This window comes from Procambarus clarkii, chromosome 7 (assembly GCF_040958095.1).
Source record: "Procambarus clarkii isolate CNS0578487 chromosome 7, FALCON_Pclarkii_2.0, whole genome shotgun sequence".
Lineage (NCBI taxonomy): Eukaryota > Metazoa > Arthropoda > Malacostraca > Decapoda > Cambaridae > Procambarus > Procambarus clarkii.
In genome coordinates, this window is record NC_091156.1 from 18,269,252 (window position 1) to 18,289,599 (window position 20,348).

Below are 20,348 nucleotides of genomic sequence, written 5' to 3' on the forward strand. Positions count from 1 at the left end.
CCGAACAGCTGACCGTTTTTACCGCCATTTGGTCACCATTTGGTCCGGGAGACATCTCCCGTCACGCAGGGTGCAGTCGCACCTCCACAGATCTCCAGTATCCGCTATTGATACTGGTAATGGCTCAAAAGGGCCACCACTTACGGGCTATTCATGCCCCTGCCACCTCTTGGGTGGCTTAATCTTTATCAATCAATCACCGTATTTACGTTACGGGCTCACCATAGCCCGTGCTATATGGACACTTCGTTCTGAGTAGCTAAATCTAAAACAACAACAACCGTATTTTTTGCACAGCCCCGCTCCTGTGCCAGGTAAGTCCACTACGGGCTCACCATAGCCCGTGCTACTTGCCCCGCTCCTGTGCCAGGTAAGTCCACTACGGGCTCACCATAGCCCGTGTTACTTGCCCCGCTCCTGTGCCAGGTAAGTCCACTACGGGCTCACCATAGCCCGTGCTACTTGCCCCGCTCCTGTGCCAGGTAAGTCCACTACGGGCTCACCATAGCCCGTGCTACTTGCCCCGCTCCTGTGCCAGGTAAGTCCACTACGGGCTCACCATAGCCTGTGCTACTTGGAACTTTTGTTCTGAGTAGCTGAATCTTAAACAACCAAAACCGTGTTTTACATTCACAGCTGGACTGTGGTGTTCTACACAGCCTCTCACTGTGAAACATCCTCCCACATCTCCCTGGTTTTACTCACCTCCTTGCAAGGGGGGAGGCTCCGCCGGAACCCCTCATCGTGTATCCTACCTTCTTGAGGTTATCTTGAGATGATTTCGGGGCTTTTTAGTGTCCCCGCGGCCCGGTCCTCGACCAGGCCTCCACCCCCAGGAAGCAGCTCGTGACAGCTGACTAACACCCGGGTAGCTATTTTACTGCTAGGTAACAGGGGCATAGGGTGAAAGAAACTCTGCCCATTGTTTCTCACCGGCGCCTGGGATCGAACCCAGGACCACAAGTCCAGCGTGCTGTCCGCTCGGCCGACCGGCTTCCCAATTAGGGAGCCGATCTTACTCTTGTCTCTTCTGGTTCCAAACGAAACACTTGCATCCAAGCTCCACTTCCTTAGCTGGGCTCGTGGCCTTCCGTTATTCTCCTTACCACTTCGCCTCCATTTGGCAACTCCCACTTTGTTGCCGCTCAGTCGTAGTCTTTGTCGTAGCTCAGTCGATTAAGGCAGTGTCTGGGATGCTCCTGGACGCAGGTTCGAATCCTCGTCACGGAACCTTGTGGATTTGTTCATTTGATGCATCACGTTAGTGTGATCTCTGTGTGTAATGATGTAAGGGCGAAGAGGGAGAACGGCCTATTGACATAGCCCGGGTGCTGGGGGGGGGGGGAGGGGAGTTGTGTAAAATCCTGGTTTTGTGCCTCGGAGAGGCTACGGGATCCAGTAAGTTCAGTAGAACTTCGGTTTCAACCCTTTTACCCTGTCGTAGCTCAGTCGATTAAGGCAGTGTCTGGGATGCTCCTGGACGCAGGTTCGAATCCTCGTCACGGCCCTTGTGGATTTGTTCATTTGATGCATCACGTTAGTGTGATCTCTGTGTGTAATCCCACTTTCTTCTTCAGTCGTAGTCTCATTTACGAAGTTACATACAGTATAGTTGTCGTTTACACTTATTGTATTTTCCAGTTATTCAATGTTGAGTGTTTCATTATAATATTTGTTTCCCACTATTTGTCATATTAATGCTAAATTCATTAAATGAAATGATTTAAATCCCATTCCGGCATTGTGCTCATACCTCCGAAAATATGGAAAATCTAGATCTTTTAGATGTTTTAATTTGTTTAAGTAAAACTGAAAGTTGAGTTGGCAATACGGGGTGGAACCAGTGTGAATGTACAATGATATCCAGACATTAAGGGACTGGTACAATGCTCGCGCGCGCGCATGCGTGTACTCGCCTAGTTGTACTCACCTAGTTGTGTTTGCGGGGGTTGAGCTCTGGCTCTTTGGTCCCGCCTCTCAACCGTCAATCAACAGGTGTACAGATTCCTGAGCCTATTGAGGTCTATCATATCTACACTTGAAACTGTGTATGGAGTCAGCCTCCACCACATCACTGTCTAATGCATTCCATCTGTTAACTACTCTGACACTGAAAAAGTTCTTTATAACGTCCCTGTGGCTCATGTGGGTACTCAGTTTCCATCTGTGTCCCCTTGTCTGTGTACCACCCGTGTTAAACAGTTTATCCTTATCTACCATGTCAATTCCTCTGAGAATTTTGTAGGTAGTGATCATGTCTTCCCTTACTCTTCTGTCTTCCAGTGTCGTGAGGTGCATTTCCCGCAGCCTGTCCTCGTAACTCATGCCTCTTAGTTCTGGGACTAGCCTAGTGGCATACCTCTGAACTTTTTCCAGCTTCGTCTTGTGCTTGACAAGGTACAGGCTCCATGCTGGGGCCGCATACTCCAGGATTGGTCTTACACACTTGTGTGTGTGTGTGTGTGCTTCCTCAACTTGTATACTCAAGTGTATTCAGGTATATCAGTGGCAGGACTTCATGTTGTATATCAATCATATGATCCCTTGTTAATTATGAATCCCTGATTCAAAACCGGAAACTCCTTCAAATAAGAAAATTATAATAACACAGTCAATTAAAAAGAAACTAACATCAGTCGAAACCCCAAAACTGCAAATATTGTGATGAAAGCATATCTTTTGGATTTCTATGGAGAGGCCTTGAAGGTGAATAAAATCCGCTGTTATGAAACATTGTTCAATGCCAGTATAAAGGCCACCAAACTCATCTTTGAACACATCAACAAACCTGTTGAATATTTTCAAATACACCAAGAACTGCTTCAAAGGCAAAAATCAATAGAAAAATATACAATTTAATATTATAAAGTTCTGAAAACCGCTAAGTAACTATCCGGGAAACTATCTCCCAATTTCGGGCTTAATGAAAATTGCTTGGTTATAGAGGACTATATTGCTTATATGGTGGCACTGGGGACCGGCCCAGATATTATTGACACCCCTCGGGCTGTGATGACGGGCCTCGAGTCATCACAACCCGAGGTGGCTGTTGTTATAGATAATTTCCTAGTGCTTAGCAGTTCATAAACTGTTTGCTAAATGCAAACTAATTTGCCACGATTGAGGAAAGATGTACAGGTTTCGTAAGTGATACGTAAATGATAGATGACTACTGGTTTTGTAGTTAAGAGAGCGACCATACTGGGGTTGAGGCTAATCATACCCATGAATGGCCTTAGTCAAAGTTGGAGACCTCCCTGCAGAGTCTATATTAATTCATTTTAATTTGATAAATTTACAGGTCAAATTCTCTTATGACTGTCATCGAGAATATTAAAGGTCTAAAACTGGGATAAAAAATGATGATGATAACATTCCATTATGCTATTATACTTCCATTACACATAAGTATACACATTCCACTACACATAAGCCCAAATATTGAATGTCATTAAAGTAATTATTGCTAATTTAATATACAAGTATTTCAAACTGTGTTTATCATCAGTCGCCCGCTAACACTTATTATTGCTGACACTCATCTGTGGGTACATGCCGTCAGTAACCAGTCACACTCATCACCTTGTGGTTACCTGGTGATGGTTTCTGGGCTTAGCGTCCTCGCGGCCCTGTCCTCGACCAGACCTCCTGGTTGCTGGACTGGTCAACCAGGCTGTTGGACGCGGCTGCTCGCAGCCTGACTTATGAGTCACAGCCTGGTTGATACACTCTTGGGGAGGTAACACATTCTATTTTTAACACAAAGTGATAGGCAAGTTATTGCCCCTTAATTTTAGAAGTAGGGTCTCGAGTCTTGGACCCTTATTGTTTATTGACTCGCCTGTTAAAGTACTTACTGGATCTATATTTTCTTGGAGCTATTTTCCATCCTTCCTGTTCTTGTAAGGAATTATTTCAGAGCGCCTCTCTGCTTCTCTTCTTACTCTAAGCTACTCATCCCGGTCGGGATGGGAGCCGGTCGGCCGAGCGGACAGCACGCTGGTCTTCTGATCCTGTGGTCCTGGGTTCGATCCCGGGCGCCGGCGAGAAACAATAGGCAGAGTTTCTTTCACCCTATGCCCCTGTTACCTAGCAGTAAAATAGGTACCTGGGTGTTAGTCAGCTGTCACGGGCTCCTTCCTGGGGGTGGAGGCCTGGTCGAGGACCGGGCCGCGGGGACACTAAAGCCCCGAAATCATCTCAAAATAACCTAAAGATATCCCTGACTCGTTGGTATATCTCTCTCTCTCCTTGTAGTTGTGTATACTATGTGTATACTGGCCTAGTTGTGTCTGTGGAGGTTGAATCATGGTTCTTGGTTTGCAACATTTTCTTTTTTACACCGGTGGGTACAGGAACAGACGACTGCTGACTCCTGTTAGCAGGCTTAGAGCTTTCCCATGCCATAGCTCATGGCTAGTCGTACCCACTAGTTTCCATGGAATACGACCACCAGTTGTTTAACACACAGGTACCCAGTCACTGCTGGGTGAACTGAGGCGTACAGTTAAGGATTGGTTCCTAGTCGATCCTTTAAGACAGGTACCCAGTCACTGCTGGGTGAACTGAGGCGTACAGTTAAGGATTGGTTCCTAGTCGATCCTTTAAGACAGGTACCCAGTCACTGCTGGGTGAACTGAGGCGTACAGTTAAGGATTGGTTCCTGGTCGATCTTGCCCGGCCGGGATACGAACCTAGGCCAAATTGCACATGGACGAATATGTTACCACTGTTTCGCTAGGGACTGGTGTAGAAGTGTCAGAGCCTATTGGGATTTGTCGTATCTACATAAAAAGCTGTATATGGATTCAGCTTCCACCATTCCACTTCTTTGTGTATTCCAATTGTTTTTTTTATCCTAAAACTGACAATTTCTTTCTGATGTTTCTGTGGCTCATTTGGATACTCTCTATTTCCGAGAATTTTTGATGTGGTGATTATATCCCCTTCTTGTTTCCTTTCTCTTCCAGTGATGTGAGGTTTAGCACCTGTAGTCTTTTGTAACAAGTTGTATATAACCAAATACAGTATGTCATATGATAGGTTGGAAATTGAAATTGAAATAAGTTTATTGAGGTAAAATACACACAAAGGGATGAGGTAGCTCAAGCTATTCTCACCCCGTTCAGTACATCGTGTTAATACATACATATAAATACATCACAAACAATAAACATTACCAAACAATCTGAGAGATAAACATATATATGTCCTCCTTCACAAGTAGTATGGTATCAGACGTACACATAAATACTTTTATGACCTAAAATATGATAGGTTGTAAATAGGAAAGAGTAAGGGACACAGAGGTTGAGCAAGAGAGCGTACTGTGTAAAGTGTTGTGGGTAGTAAATCATATGTTATATGACAAGTTGGAACACAGGAAATAGTAATGTACCTTGAGGTTACCTTAAGGTGCTTCCGGGGCTTAGCGTCCCCGCGGCCCGGTCGTCGACCAGGCCTCTATGTACATGGAAGTTGATAAACAGAATAAACAAGGTCCCCTCAACAACCCCGTGTTGAGGGGAGGGAGGGGGAAGAAAACTGGCCCTGTCTAAGGGGAGGGTAGACGGCACGAATAGAAACGATAAAACATCTAAATTATTGGGACCGTCTCAAAGCTCTCAAAATGTACTCTTTGGAAAGGAGACGAGAAAGGTATCATAATATATACATGGAAGATGCCGGAAGGCCAGGTCCCAAATATGCACAGTACAATAACAACATACTGGAGCGAAGTACACCGAAGGAAATGTAGAACCGAACCAGTGAAGAGTAGAGGTGCCATAGGCACAATCAGAGAACACTGAACATCAGAGGTCCACAGCTGTTCAACACCCTCCCAGGAAGCATTTTAAATATTGCCGGAGTTAAGGTGGATGTATTCAAGAGACACTTAGATAAGTTCTTGCAAGAAGTGCCGGACCAACCAGGCTCTAATGGATACGCGGGCTTGCGGGGCACTCCAAGCAACAGCCTGTTGGACCAAGTTATATCAAGTTGATTAAAATAAATGTTTGGTAAGCTTGAGCGGCACTGAGAGTTGCAGAAAGTGGTGCAACAGGTGTTACAGGGATGAAGAAGGGAAGTGGTGTTACACTTTCCTTGTAGCTCATACCTCTCAACTCTGGGACAAGTCTGGTCGCATACTTTCTGTAGCTTCATTTTGATTTTAACGAGATAAGGACTCCACGTTGGTGCCGCTTTTACAGAATTGGTTTGATATAAACGATATACAAGATTCTAAACGTTTTTGTGTTAAAATTCCCAAAGGCAGTTCTTATATTAGCAAACCTTCCGTATGTAGTCGGTGATATTCTTTTGATGTGGGTCTCTGGCGATAGGAATTTCTCCCTATTCGATTCCAATAGGATTTTCTCTCCCATTTGATACCTTGTGTTCGTTTTTTTTATTATTATTATTTTCTACCACAGACGTAGCCACACATTAACAATGCTAACCAGCATATTTACATTTTCTTCTGTCCTCCATGGACAGGGTTAGAGAAGTGTTAAACATATAGTTCAGGGATTTTTTGAACAATCAACCACAGAAGGTGATTGTAGTGCTTTTAAAATGCTAGGCTAAGCTACATACGTAAATACATAAATACACAGATTTACGTATGCCCTACATAGTGTTCGATGTGTCTTTTACATAGTGTCATTAATGTGCATTTACAAAGGTGAAATGGAATTCTGATCAGCTTCCACATATACTTTATACACATACATATACACACACACACACACATACGTACATATATACATACATATATACACACACATGCATACACATACATTTGTCTCTTACTCTGACAGGGTGAGATAGCTGATAGAGAAACTAGTGTGCAGTTAAGCACCTAATCACTGAAGGTGATTCAGGTGCTTTCACAAGCTCAGGTTATATAGTTACACGTGTGATTCTCCGTTCCCAGTGGAGTGAGATTATATTATGGGGGGGAAGGGGGGGGGGCATGTTGAGGATGTGGGAGGCGAGCCACCTACAGGCAACTGACTCTCCCAGCATTGTAGGTCAACGCACACTCACCTCACCTTCCACTGTGGCCAGCCTCAGTACCGTCAAGCCTTGCACTATTCAACTCAATTTCTTTCTTTATTATGTACCCCCCATACCCATCCCGTGGGCGGTGGTGGGAAGGGTTACAGAGGCACATAATCGGTTCAGGAACTGAACCCTCTAGCTCGTTTAGCTAAGGAAATAATAGTCTTCGACACTCAGTCTTGTAGCGGTGGACAGGCCATAATCTCTCGCATGTGGTCTGCGTGTTATCGTGTGGCAGTAATCGCATTCAGCAAGTATATTTGCTGGAGTTAGTATTGAATGGGAGGCGGGGTGGAGAGAGAGGACATTTCCGTCACGGTGTCGCTCCACAGAGTCAACAGTAGGGAGGCTGGGAGTGACGTGTTTACAAAATAAGACCTTAGTGTGTTGCCAGATTAACCCCCTCTCTCGCCCAGCCTCGCCAAGGTCGCCACCGCGTACCCTGGTTACCTGCTCCAGGTTATGGAGTGGGCAGTGAGGGGTAGAGAGAGCCCTCTCCCCCCACCTGTGCTCTCTCTCTACCCCCGGTGTGTTCGGGTGTATTGGGAGGAGCCGGGGAATCATGCTTGATGAATAACAGCGTCTGGACCCTCTTTAATCCACGTTATATACTTTATATATCTATATAAATAATTATCTATACTGTACCTTCCTTGTGCAAGTGTGTGTGTGTCCAAAGGCTAGATGCTTGGGGCGAGCCTCACCCAAATTTGCAGGAGGGCATGGTCTGGGGTATGGGACGAACATGGGCTGGTCGACAAATGTTAAATGTTTTAAGAAATATTAACAATTATAAACTCTCCTAGGCTATTTTTATGGAGTCTTTTATGGGGTCAAGTGTGAAATATGACGTGTGATTAATGTCGTTATCAAAAAAGGAAATTAAAAAGGAAAATAAGAAAAAATGGAAAGCAACCCATCTTAAACCTATACATTTGTTTCAGTTCTTCTTGAGGGGAGAAGAGAGTATGACGGGGGAGGGAGACGTAGCTAGATCGAGAAATAGTGAGACAGAGATAAATAGAGATAGAAAAAGAAAGGGGAGACGGGACAAAATGCTGGGTATCCCCGAAGTGGGGTAACCAGTCTGACCATAGGGATAGGCATCCCTATGGTCAGAGACCGGGCCATAGGGATGCTAATCTTCGTAATCTTCAACAGGTAGTGTACAAGTAATAGGTAGGTAATGTGAGACGGACAGACACACGGGAGACATCTCCCGTCACGCAAGGTGCAGTCGCACCTCCACAGATCTCCAGTATCATCTATTGATACTGGTAATGGCTCAAAAGGGCCACCACTTACGGGCTATTCATTCCCGTGCCACCTCTTGGGTTGCTTAATCATAAACAGACAGACAGACGGACGGACAGTGTGCTCAAATATGTATGCTATATGGGGACACGCCACGATACTCTTGAGTGGATGTGTTACACTGCCTTAGCACGGAGAAAGTATTAAGCAGCATCACTCTCAACACTACAATACCATCCTGATTTGCCAAGACAGTGGAGGACGCCACAATAATCACCTGCACCAATTATTGAGGGAAACTCCGTACACTTGAGGCCGTGTTCGTCTGAAAGTTGACGCCAGTAATCAACACACAGGTAATTACCTAAGTGTAGTTACAGGATGAAAGCTACGCTTGTGGTGTCCCGTCTTCCCAGCACTCTTTGTCATATAACGCTTTGAAACTACTGACGGTCTTGGCCTCCACCACCTTCTCACCTAACTTGTTCCAACCGTCTACCACTCTGTTTGCGAATTACACTTCAAGCATATGGTTGTTCGATGGCCCTCCATTGATCCAGAGGGAATATAGAAGATATACATTTATTCACATTGAATGAAATTCAATGTTATGGAACGTGAAATCGGAGAAAATAGGCCACACTTTGTTACACATGATATATCTTTTGGGAATTGTCTTACCTCCTTGTTGTTTTCCCTTTCGGTATGCCAGCCTTTTGTTTTCTGGTCTCTTCCTTGAGTAAGTTATCCTTCCGCATCATGACACATCCTTCCCTCCCCGACACCGCCTTCCTTCTCCCAGAAACATCTATCCCCTCCCTCCCTCTTCCTGTCACATCCATCCCTCTCACCTCCCCCCCCCTGACACGTCCCCCCCCCTGACACGTCCCCCCCCCTGACACGTCCCCCCCTTGACACGTCCCCCCCCCTCTACCCCCCCCCTGACACGTCCCCCCCCCTCTACCCCCCCTGACACGTCCCCCCCTCTATCCCCCCTGACACGTCCCCCCCTCTAACCCCCCTTGACACGTCCCCCCCTCTAACCCCCCTTGACACGTCCCCCCCTCTAACCCCCCTTGACACGTCCCCCCCTCTAACCCCCCTTGACACGTCCCCCCCCTGACACGTCCCCCTCTACCCCCCCTGACACGTCCCCCTCTACCCCCCCTGACACGTCCCCCTCTACCCCCCTGACACGTCCCCCCTCTACCCCCCCTGACACGTCCCCCCTCTACCCCCCTGACACGTCCCCCTCTACCCCCCTGACACGTCCCCCTCTACCCCCCTGACACGTCCCCCTCTACCCCCCCTGACACGTCCCCCCTCTACCCCCCTGACACGTCCCCCCTCTACCCCCCTGACACGTCCCCCTCTACCCCCCTGACACGTCCCCCTCTACCCCCCTGACACGTCCCCCTCTACCCCCCCTGACACGTCCCCCTCTACCCCCCTGACACGTCCCCCCTCTACCCCCCCTGACACGTCCCCCCTCTACCCCCCTGACACGTCCCCCTCTACCCCCCTGACACGTCCCCCTCTACCCCCCTGACACGTCCCCCCTCTACCCCCCCTGACACGTCCCCCCTCTACCCCCCTGACACGTCCCCCTCTACCCCCCTGACACGTCCCCCTCTACCCCCCCTGACACGTCCCCCTCTACCCCCCCTTGACACGTCCCCCTCTCTACCCCCCCTTGACACGTCCCCCTCTCTACCCCCCCTTGACACGTCCCCCTCTCTACCCCCCTCTCTACCCCCCGTGACACATCCCCCTCTCTACCCCCCTCTCTACCCCCGTGACACATCCCCCTCTCTACCTCCCGTGACACATCCCCCTCTCTACCCCCCCGTGACACGTCCCCCTCTACCCCCCTTGACACGTCCCCCCTCTCTACCCCCCTTGACACGTCCCCCTCTCTACCCCCCCTTGACACGTCCCCTCTCTACCCCCTCTCTACCCCCCGTGACACATCCCCCTCTCTACCCCCCTCTCTACCCCCGTGACACATCCCCCTCTCTACCCCCCTGACACGTCCCCCCTCTACCCCCCCTTTGACACGTCCCCCCCCTCTACCCCCCCTGACACGTTTCCCCCTCTACCCCCCTGACACGTCCCCCTCTACCCCCCTGACACGTCCCCCCCTCTACCCCCCTGACACGTCCCCCCCTCTACCCCCCTGACACGTCCCCCTCTCTACCCCCCCTGACACGTCCCCCTCTCTACCCCCCCTGACACGTCCCCCTCTCTACCCCCCCCTGACACGTCCCCCTCTCTACCCCCCCCTGACACTGTCCCCCCTCTCTACCCCCCCCCTGACACGTCCCCCCCCCTCTACCCCCCCCCTGACACGTCCCCCCCCTCTACCCTCCCTGACACGTCCCCCCCTCTACCCTCCCCTGACACGTCCCCCCCCTCTACCCCCCCTTGACACGTCCCCCCCTCTACCCCCTCTTGACACGTCCCCCCCTCTACCCCTCCCCATGACACGTCCCTCCATCCCATTTAATGAGAAATTCAGTAAAGTTCCTGCTAGAGCTACCACCCAACAGATCATACAATCACCAGTGTATCCAGGCTCTAGCCAAGTCAAGTTGCTATTCCCAGTATCTCTATATTGTATCTCTTATACCACGTCTCTCGTCCTTTTGATTTCCTGCCTCACACACTCCTCTATCTCACACACACAAGAAGTGACAATTATTTGTTCTCCTAATGCATTGTATATGCAAGTGAGGGGATGTCAATTTAATGTTCTTGTGATATATAAAAGCTTTTGAAGTAATGAATACACATTGTACTAATAGGAATTAGCAGACTTACCTTTTGGTAAAATAGGCACACTGTTACATTAAAGTATACATATTGTACGTTTGTCACGTCCTGAGAAACGGGCTGCAATGACAGTGGTGAAATGTACTTGTCTCATTATCACCACCACACAAACACAGCCGTCAGGGGGCCTGATGGCTGAGTGGACAGCGCTCGGGATTCGTAGTCCTAGAGTCCGTGAAGTGATCCCCGGCGGAGGAGGAAACAGATGGGCAGTTTTTTTCACCCTGATGCTCCTGTTCACCTAGCAATAAATATGTACCTGGGAGTTACAGCTGCTACAGGCTGCTTCCTAGGGGTGTGTGTGTGAGGGGGGGATGGAATCTCTTGATTGATTGACAGTTGAGAGGCGGGCCTAAAGAGCCAGAGCTCAACCTCCGCAAGCACAACTAGGTGAGTATACAACCGTTATTCAGAGCAACTGAAAAACAATAGTCCCAAACATGACAGGGAGACAGCAAAACTGGAAGTGTTAGAAAGTATGTGCCTTAAATGTCAGTGAGGAAACATTGAGAATGGCGGTATATCAGGTGGCAAGGCTAATCCTGATTTTCATACATAAATAATTGGATATTTAGAGCTAATTCTGTGGCATTGAATAACCTAAACTTTGTAATACCATGACTGAGGCCAAAGTATCTTCTTATTAATATCTGGTATATCAGTGTCAATGGAGTCACAAAGCAGATGAAATAATAGAAGGAATAAATGAAAAATAACAGGGTGTGATAGTTGAGGTGGTTATCAAAATTACTAAAGTGATGTCAAATGCAAATTTCCATGGGAATACCGGTAGCACATAATGAGGGAAGAAAGGAAACAAAGGACAGAGAGGGAAGTAACACTCCTTATCAAAAGGAACTGAATATTTTAGGAACATGACGAGAACACAAACAAATACACAGACTTGACATTACGGGAGTCTTAACAGCAGATGGAGATAAGATTGTACTGTAATTGTGCCAATATACAATCCCACTCAAACAACAGAAGATGCAGACAGTAAGTAATATTAAAACACCAACAAAGCATGCAAGCATAGATACTATAAAAAACAGCAGCAGCAGCACACAAATTGAGGAAATAGACTAGGATTCTTGGAACTCCCACTTTGAGATAGATATATATGGTTGGAAAATTAACGGAAGGGAAGGGAATTATCAGGAGAAGCGCCAAGCCATTACGACTACTGTATATAGCACTTGGAAGGGTCAGGATAAGGATTTGGGATGGGACGGGGAGAAGGAATAGTGTCCAACCACTTGGATGGTCGGGGATTGAACGCCGACCTGCATGAAGCGAGACCGTCGCTCTACCATCCAGCCCAGTTCTTAGCACAACATGTAAACATTAACACAGAGGAAAATGTACATGGAGCGCAAATATTCCACTAAGACCAATGGTCAATATGTTCTGGTCTTTGATTATAAAGTAGAACTTTTAAGTGACAAGAAGAAAACATTTAAAATAAAAACAGAGACATACGAGCAAGGAAAGAAACTATCCTACAGAATGGGAGTTACATACAAATAATAGAATGTACAACTCTGGCACGGGGTCCCCACCTTGTAAAAATACAAAAGGAAACTTGAAACATACAGAAGTTTGGTGAGCTTCACCCATGAAATACACAGGATATAATATGAAGAAAAATTGAACAAACTGGACCTGACAATGTTAAATAGAGGAGAGAGAAGTAAGAGAGGGGGTAGGAGGAACATGATTGTGATGCATAAAATACTTAGGGGGAATGACAGTTGGAAAAGGAGGAAATATTTGCAGTAAGAATAAAAATAAATAGGCATGAAGGGAAGTTAGGTCCAGAGAGGCAAGTGGGTCACAGAGATGTGATAAAATATGCCTCTAATGTAAAAGTACTGTAGTAGGAAAATGAAATGAAGTAGATAAGGTGGTAGTAGAGGCTAATGCCATCCAAAATTTTAAAAGTAGAAGTGATAGGAGATAGGCAAGTAAGTGAGGGGAGGGTCATTGTCTTAGATGACTGAGTAATTGCAAGTAACATGATCTTAAGAGCTGAAGCTCAACCCTGCAGGCACTAATAAATAAATACACATGCATAGCATATAATATTTTTTTGTTCTTTGTAAAAAATATAGAGAAAACTTCTATTCAGAACCTTGTATTGAGCACAGTACCAAATTCTTAATTTGTTTTTTGCAGATATTGCCATCGATTGGTCAGATCACGCACTATGGTGGCCAAAGAAAAATATGTGGCTAACACACACACGCTCCACCCTGGACCAGTATGGGGTGGGTGCTGCAGCTCAGTTGGAGTTCACACCTATGCACAAAACCCTTCGTGTCCAGCTTCCTGACCTTCGGTACATGGACTTTAGGGTTGATTTTTCCAAGAAGACATTCAATGCTGTAGTTCAGCTCTGTAAAGAACTTGGTAAGATTTTAATTTGTTTAAAAATTGTAAAATATTGTACAATACTTACAGTACTTGTTTTCCTTTATAGGTCTGATGTAATTTGTATATTTGTTCATGACATGGGTATCTATGTTGAGCTAGAATATAGCAATCTTCATAGCTAATCCTTACTCTTTAACTTAGAATGTGAAGTTGTTAATATTCTCCTTAATATTAACATTTTTGTAAGCGCCTCACTAATCACTGAACTCTCACGAGTTCAGTGATGCCTGCTAAATAATACCTGTAATTACAGTATCTGAATTTTATTTTGTCAACTCTTAAATGAGCTGCATTGCTCTTAAACTGACCTATTTTTAAGGTATGCTTTCCACAAAATACAAATAGATGGATTTATTGGTTAACAGGTTATGTAAATACAGTACTGTAATTCAAAAGTTACCATTTTGTAATTCGCAAAGATTATATACAGCAGTATGCAAACTGAAGTGACATCTTTATAAGTGTTGTTTTATTGGGCAAGATGACATTTGGTGCAAGTACTGATCATCTGCCGAGTTCGTCTGGCCCTCTAATCAAATTTGAATTTGCCTAAATAGTTTGGTTCCCAATGCAATTTATGTAAATATGGATTGAGAATTTTGTCTGCTTATACAGTACATATTTTGACTGCATGACAGGTATTCGGTATCCAGAGGAGCTGTCTTTCTGTAAGCCCCTGAGTCATGACGACCTCAAGCACAATTACAGTGAAAAACAAATGAAGAAGAAGAGCAGTACTACTGTTAAGAATGGCACACCAGCTGATACAAATTCATTCATTGCCAACAAGAGCCACACCTCCAGTAATGGTTCCTTAGATCGCACAGCAGCATCACACCACTCGCCCAACAAGACTCCTATAAGCTCTCCGGTAACATCATAGCTCTTAAGTACCCAGACCTAGGAAGAAATGTTAATTGATAGTTAAAGTTTCCATGGTTTTTAAAAATTCAATGTAATCTCAACTGTTTCCATAAGTCATGGGGTTTTTCTTTCTAATAGTTTCATTCATATACACATTATAATATTTAGTAATGCACACTTCATTGTAATAATTTTAATTCTGTTTGGTGTCTGGGTTGTATTCTTCCCAATATAATAATAGTTTCAATTTGATTTCTTATACCTCTCTGCTGCAATATCCCACATAGTGTATAAGGTTCATTTTCAGTTCTGTTTTTTTTCTGGCAAGGACTCATGAAGTAGTTCTCCAAGCTTGTATGCTGGTACTGCCAAGCCTTTGCTGAACACTCCAGATTCCCTGAGTCCCATCTTTGTTTACCAAAATCTGGCTCGCTTTATGAGGCCATGTAAGCTTGGGGATCAGAGAGTATCTAAAGCCAAGGAAGACCCACCCACAAGCCTTGGTAAAAACTAGCATTGAATGTAATGAAATGCCTCTTTCTGGTAGGGCCCCAGTGGCTTCCAGAAGCTATTTCTCTTGAGATTGCTCCTATTTATTAGGTTGCATCAGTTGTGGAAGCTGTGTTTGGCCTACTGGGGATCAAGCCCAAAACCTACCCCCCCTCCCCACTCGCAGAGGTGCAGAGAGCAAGTGACACTGCACTATCCCACTAGAAAAGCATTCAAAGTCAGCGAAGCATTGCAAACAGTGCAAGGTTTACAAAAATTGATTCCAAACAACTCCCTGAAATGATTCGGATGAAATGCCCAAATTACTTCACAGTAGCTCAAGCCCTTTGTACCAACATACCAGCACCAGGAGCCTGGAACTCTGGCTCTCTGTCAACTCTCCCAAGTCAATTCTGGAGTAGATGAACCTCCCAAGGGGTTCTGTGAGGTTCTAACACCCCTCCAACTACCTGGAAGGGAGGAAGGATTTTTAGGGAGCTACCAGGGCTTTAGCAGAAAGAGGCATTTCATTACATGCAATGCTGGCTTTCTGAAAGATTCTGTTGGTGGCTCCCTGAAGCTAACCAACCATGGAGAAGAGAAATAAAGGACTTACTAGGGAGGAGAGATAGCAAGTATTAAGGTGAAGTACACACACGAGGCTGGGAAACAAGGTCCAAAGCAACACAAGGACATTATGACTAGGCCCAGGGACATAACCAAATATTGGGCCATCAAGAGCCTGTTAGAATGTCAAAATCATCGTATCTGAATATCAACCCAGGACATGTTAGAAAACACCACCAATGGTTGTGCAATGTATTCGTGAACATCATGGGTGTGATGGGTAGACTTAGGCTGGCTAGATTTACTAACACTGTAGATAACCTGAGAAATGTAAGCCATGGAACAGGAGACCAAGGAACCAGGATCAACCAACAAAGCATCCACCAAGGTAGAATCAGTGGCACAACGGTAACAGTAAAGAGCTGTCACTGGATATATCAAATGATGTACAACTTCTAGCACAGCCTGAGCTCCATCTCAAGGCTCTCCAAATGTACTCACTAGAAAGAAGATGAGAGAGATGTCAAATAATATACACGTGGAAAATACTGGAGGGCCAGGTCCCAAATCTACACAGTAAAATAACAACATACTGGAGTGAACGATATGGAAGAAAATGCAGAATAGAACCAGTGAAGAGTAGGGGTGCCTTAGGCACAATCAGAGAACACTATATAAATATCAGAGGCCCACAGTTGTTCAACGTCCTCCCAACGAGCATAAGAAATATTGCCGGAACAACCGTAGACATCTTCAAGAGAAAACTTGATAATTTTCTCCAAAGAGTGCCAGACCAACCGGGCTGTGGTGGATATGTGGGTCTGCGAGCCACTCCAAGCAACAGCCTAGTGGACCAAACTCTCATAAGTTTAAGTCTGGCCTCAGGCTGGGTTTGAGGAGCAGAAGAACTCCCAGAACCCCATCAAGCAGGTATAAGGCAGGTAGCCAACCAATTATCAATCACCAAAGGACCATGCCAGAAGCGCACCTACTCATTCGTCACTAGAAAAGGAGGCTGCAGACGAAGAAAATGAAAACCCTCCATGCTCTTTTCTCTACGGAGGAGAGCATGATGCTCCCCAACCCAACAGCAGGAAGCTAGGGCCGTATGATCTGTGATGCCACTTGAAGAAAGGCATCCCGGACCAAAGGGGAAGATGGAACGGGATGTAAAGAAAAGCCAGGACTCTGTTGAGTAACCAGGACAGCTCAGGGAGAGCATAAATGTAGACTGGAAGTGAAAAAATACTTGAGACAACATGTGGAACATGGGCAACATGGGCAACAGCGGCTCCACTAAGACCAAACAATAAGTGAACAGTATTAGGCATAAGATGCCGATCAAGAAACAACCACAACAAAAACCGAGTGTTGGAAGTAATGAAAAGATAATTTTTTGGTGATCCCTGGTGGCACCCTGAAGCTGCTATCTCTGATTAGTGTCTATACTTCTAGATTACATCAATCATGGAGTTCTATGGCCTACCGGAGACCAGAGCCAGAACCTGGCAACCTCACTGAGGAGCAGAGAGCTGTGGCATTTATATATCAAATTATTTGTTTGTGCCACCATCGGGAAAGGCACCCAGAAAGTCAGCAAGACAAAAGAAACCACCGCTGGCTTTAAACGAAAGCACAGCCTCGAGAACTGCTAGAATAACTCCCCTATGTAAACAAATGGTTGAAAGTCAATGAAACTAGCACAAGCTTGTTCACCCCCACCCCACCATACCACTTGATGGAGGAGGGAGGAGGAGGCAGCTCAAGGTCAGCCAGCTACTCCATCCTCAGTTCTATGAATGATGCAACAATGCCTGATTCCTTGAGAGGCAGTCTAGCCAATGTTGCACAACATAAGTTGCCAGCACATGGCAAGAGATACTGAACAAGAAGAAAAGACAGAAAGGAGAGCGCCACATGCCCAGACACTGAAGAACAGAGAAGGAATTGACAAAAAATTCCAAAAAACTCCACCATACCATCACTGAAGAAAACTGCAGGTGAGATACCTTCAAGGAATGAAACCACCGAATTCTTGCAGATATGACGAGAAAATGTGTCAAAGATCAGATGCAAAGAGTGAAAGGAAAGTAAGAACCGGTGAAAACCTTATTGGCCCAACCCCTCAAGAGACAGAGCCATGGCAACGTCTAGGTACGGAACCAAGAAGTATCTGAACCAAAGCAGAGATGGCCAACAGGGATCTGGGAAAAATCCTAGAGGCAGGCCTCACCCGGCTAGGGACAGAGACCTCAGCCAGCATGGGAAAAAACCCACAGAACCCACCCCCCAAACTAAACCAGCCAAAGGCACCCACCCATGCAAGAGCCCTGCAACAGGAGGATGGAGACACTGTCACAGAAAAAACCAGGCCTGGGTGCCTAAACACATACAACCACAGAAAGAGGAGGCCCAAAAAGGCCACCCTGAGAGAACACAAGAACTAGGACAAATCGACCACAAAGGAACCATCAGGAAAAAATGGCACAGCTGGCAAAACCCAGAGAACTCAACAAAAGGAAACACACAGCACCCAGTCCCAAGAGCAAAGGCCAATGTGAACCCCATAAGAACAAGCCACCTGGGAAAACTCCTAAACACAACACAAGCCACACTACTGCAACCTAAGCCACCAGCATACGGGAAAGCACCCAGGAACAAAAACCCAGAAAGCCCAAAGTGGAAACCGGCAACAAAGCAGCCAGCAAAGGCCGACAGAGTCCACCCCACTCGAGTGCGGTGTCGGTAAAGTCAAGTGAAACATCAGTAGGACAAAGTGCAGTCACCCATGCAAGTGCCCAAGTGACCCCCAAGGCTCCTGGGGCTGACCCAACACTCACACAGGCAGAGCAGCAGCCAGGAGAATGCCACCCAAAAAAAGGGGAAGTCAATATGCAACCGAACGAGGTTCACCAAGACGGAATCGAAAGCCCAACTGGAACCCAAACCTGCAAGCAGAAAAACTCTGAATCACAACCAGCAGGCATGGAGACCAGTCATAGGTGAACAAAAGCCATTGAGGCCAGTCATTGAGGTAGGCCAACACATGACAATGAGCCACTGCAACCCGAATCAAACTTGCGTACACGTAACGAGCCAAAGCAAAACCAATGGGAAACTTTTTGAAAAGGCCAGACACACACACCCCACACCAAGAGGAAGGAAACCCAGAACCCTGAAAGAATGGGATGAGATGAGGCACAACCCAGAGGTCCAGGAATCCACAAGAATCCAGCCCAAGATGGAGACAGACCACTGGCGAGGCAGGCAGTTAGAAGGGGACAAGAAGAAAACTGGGTGAGTCACAAAGGACAGAAGACCAATGAGCCAAAGGACAGAATGCAAAGAAAACCGGGAAATGCACAGAAACTTGCTGTTATCAACACCAGAACAAACTGGAGAATGAAAGAAGCCTGCCTGGAATGTCTGGAGTCCCCAAAAAGGGGCAGCCAACCTCACTGCAGAACAATGGCATTCGAGAAGCCCCAAAAGCGGAATAACAAAAGGACAAACCGGGCGAACTGCCCTCAACACTGTAGCATGGGGGTGAAAAGGGGCTGCCTTGCACCAAGACCAGCCAGAGAAGGATGAGTATGGAGCCAACTGGGAATGCAAGAAACCCGGCAACTGACACCCAAAAAGGTCTATCGTGACAAACCATGGGAGAAATTCTAGACCAAACCACCTTAAAAAAATGACTCCAAAAAAGCAGGCGCAAAAGGATTATTATGTTCATATAATAACATCACATTAATGTGATTTCTTTGTGTATGAGAATGTTCATTAAGATGACACTGGAGTGGCTGCCATACATGTAATACTTAAGATATTAACAAAAATAGCAGCCTCCACAGTTTCTTTGCACATCCAAATGTCCCAACACCCTTATGTTGGTTTCTAGGTAACAAAGACATATTACCCATTTCTAGCAGAATTTTGGCAGCACAGTATAACAGTGTATAGTATGAGTATTATACCGCCCTTCATTTCCATGCTGTTAGGCAACACACTTTAAATAACATAATGTACCTGGTTCCTGGATGTTTAACCCCATATAGCCAGTATAGCTAGTCCAGAGACTAGCATCTGGGCAACATTTAAAATGTACATGTAGAGATGCATTCCCTGGAAACACAAACCGAAACTGTCTCTATTTTCCGCTTGTTACAACTTGTAATAAAGTTGTTACATCTTGGCTTAACGTGTTTATGACGTATTAGAACGTTGTTACAACTTACTATATTGGTTGTTATAACTGGTTAGGAGGTGTTAAAACTTGTTCGAATGCTGTACCAATGTTGTAGTTTTGGTGTGTGTTTGGCGGGTTAGAAGTATCAGTTAGTGCTCAACTCAAAAGTTACTACTATTCTATGAACATTCAGAAATTTACATTATTCACAGGGTGGAACATGGAGATTCAACAGCAATAATGGGGTGGGCAGTCACAACAGCACCATGGATAGCATTGATGGTGCTGATGATTTAAGTTCATCTCTTGCCAACTCTCCAATGCTTCCTTCTGAAGAGGCACGAAACTCTCTTTTACGACCCAAGTCTCTCCTTGAAAGAGCACGTATAAATGTTGGGTAAGTGATAATAGAATGTTTAGTAATATTGTTTTGTATTGGTTTTTTGTACCATTTTGATATTTACCAACATATTTTCATTCTGTTTTGTTTATTATAATGTGTTTTATATCATTTCTTGCTTCATTTTTGTCTTCATTCTTGTGATAACAATCTCAGTTTGTACAATTCTTAAGCAGTTTGTAGTGCTTCTTTTAAGTGTTTTGCATTTTAGAATTTGCAAAAGTTTGAATTTGAAGGATATATAATGTCACC

The 20,348-nt window shown here is 45.7% G+C and overlaps 1 protein-coding gene across 2 annotated transcripts in view; it reads left to right on the forward strand.

The window, feature by feature from the left end:
* Fit1 (Fermitin 1) overlaps positions 1-20,348 on the forward strand; it is a 123,231-nt gene that overhangs the window by 71,828 nt on the left and 31,055 nt on the right. For both annotated transcript variants that reach the window (XM_045747390.2, XM_069313666.1), the window contains exons 3-5: positions 13,330-13,563; positions 14,226-14,458; positions 19,909-20,093. In XM_045747390.2, coding sequence (XP_045603346.1) covers positions 13,330-13,563; positions 14,226-14,458; positions 19,909-20,093 — 652 coding nt within the window. The remainder of the gene's footprint in view (positions 1-13,329; positions 13,564-14,225; positions 14,459-19,908; positions 20,094-20,348) is intronic.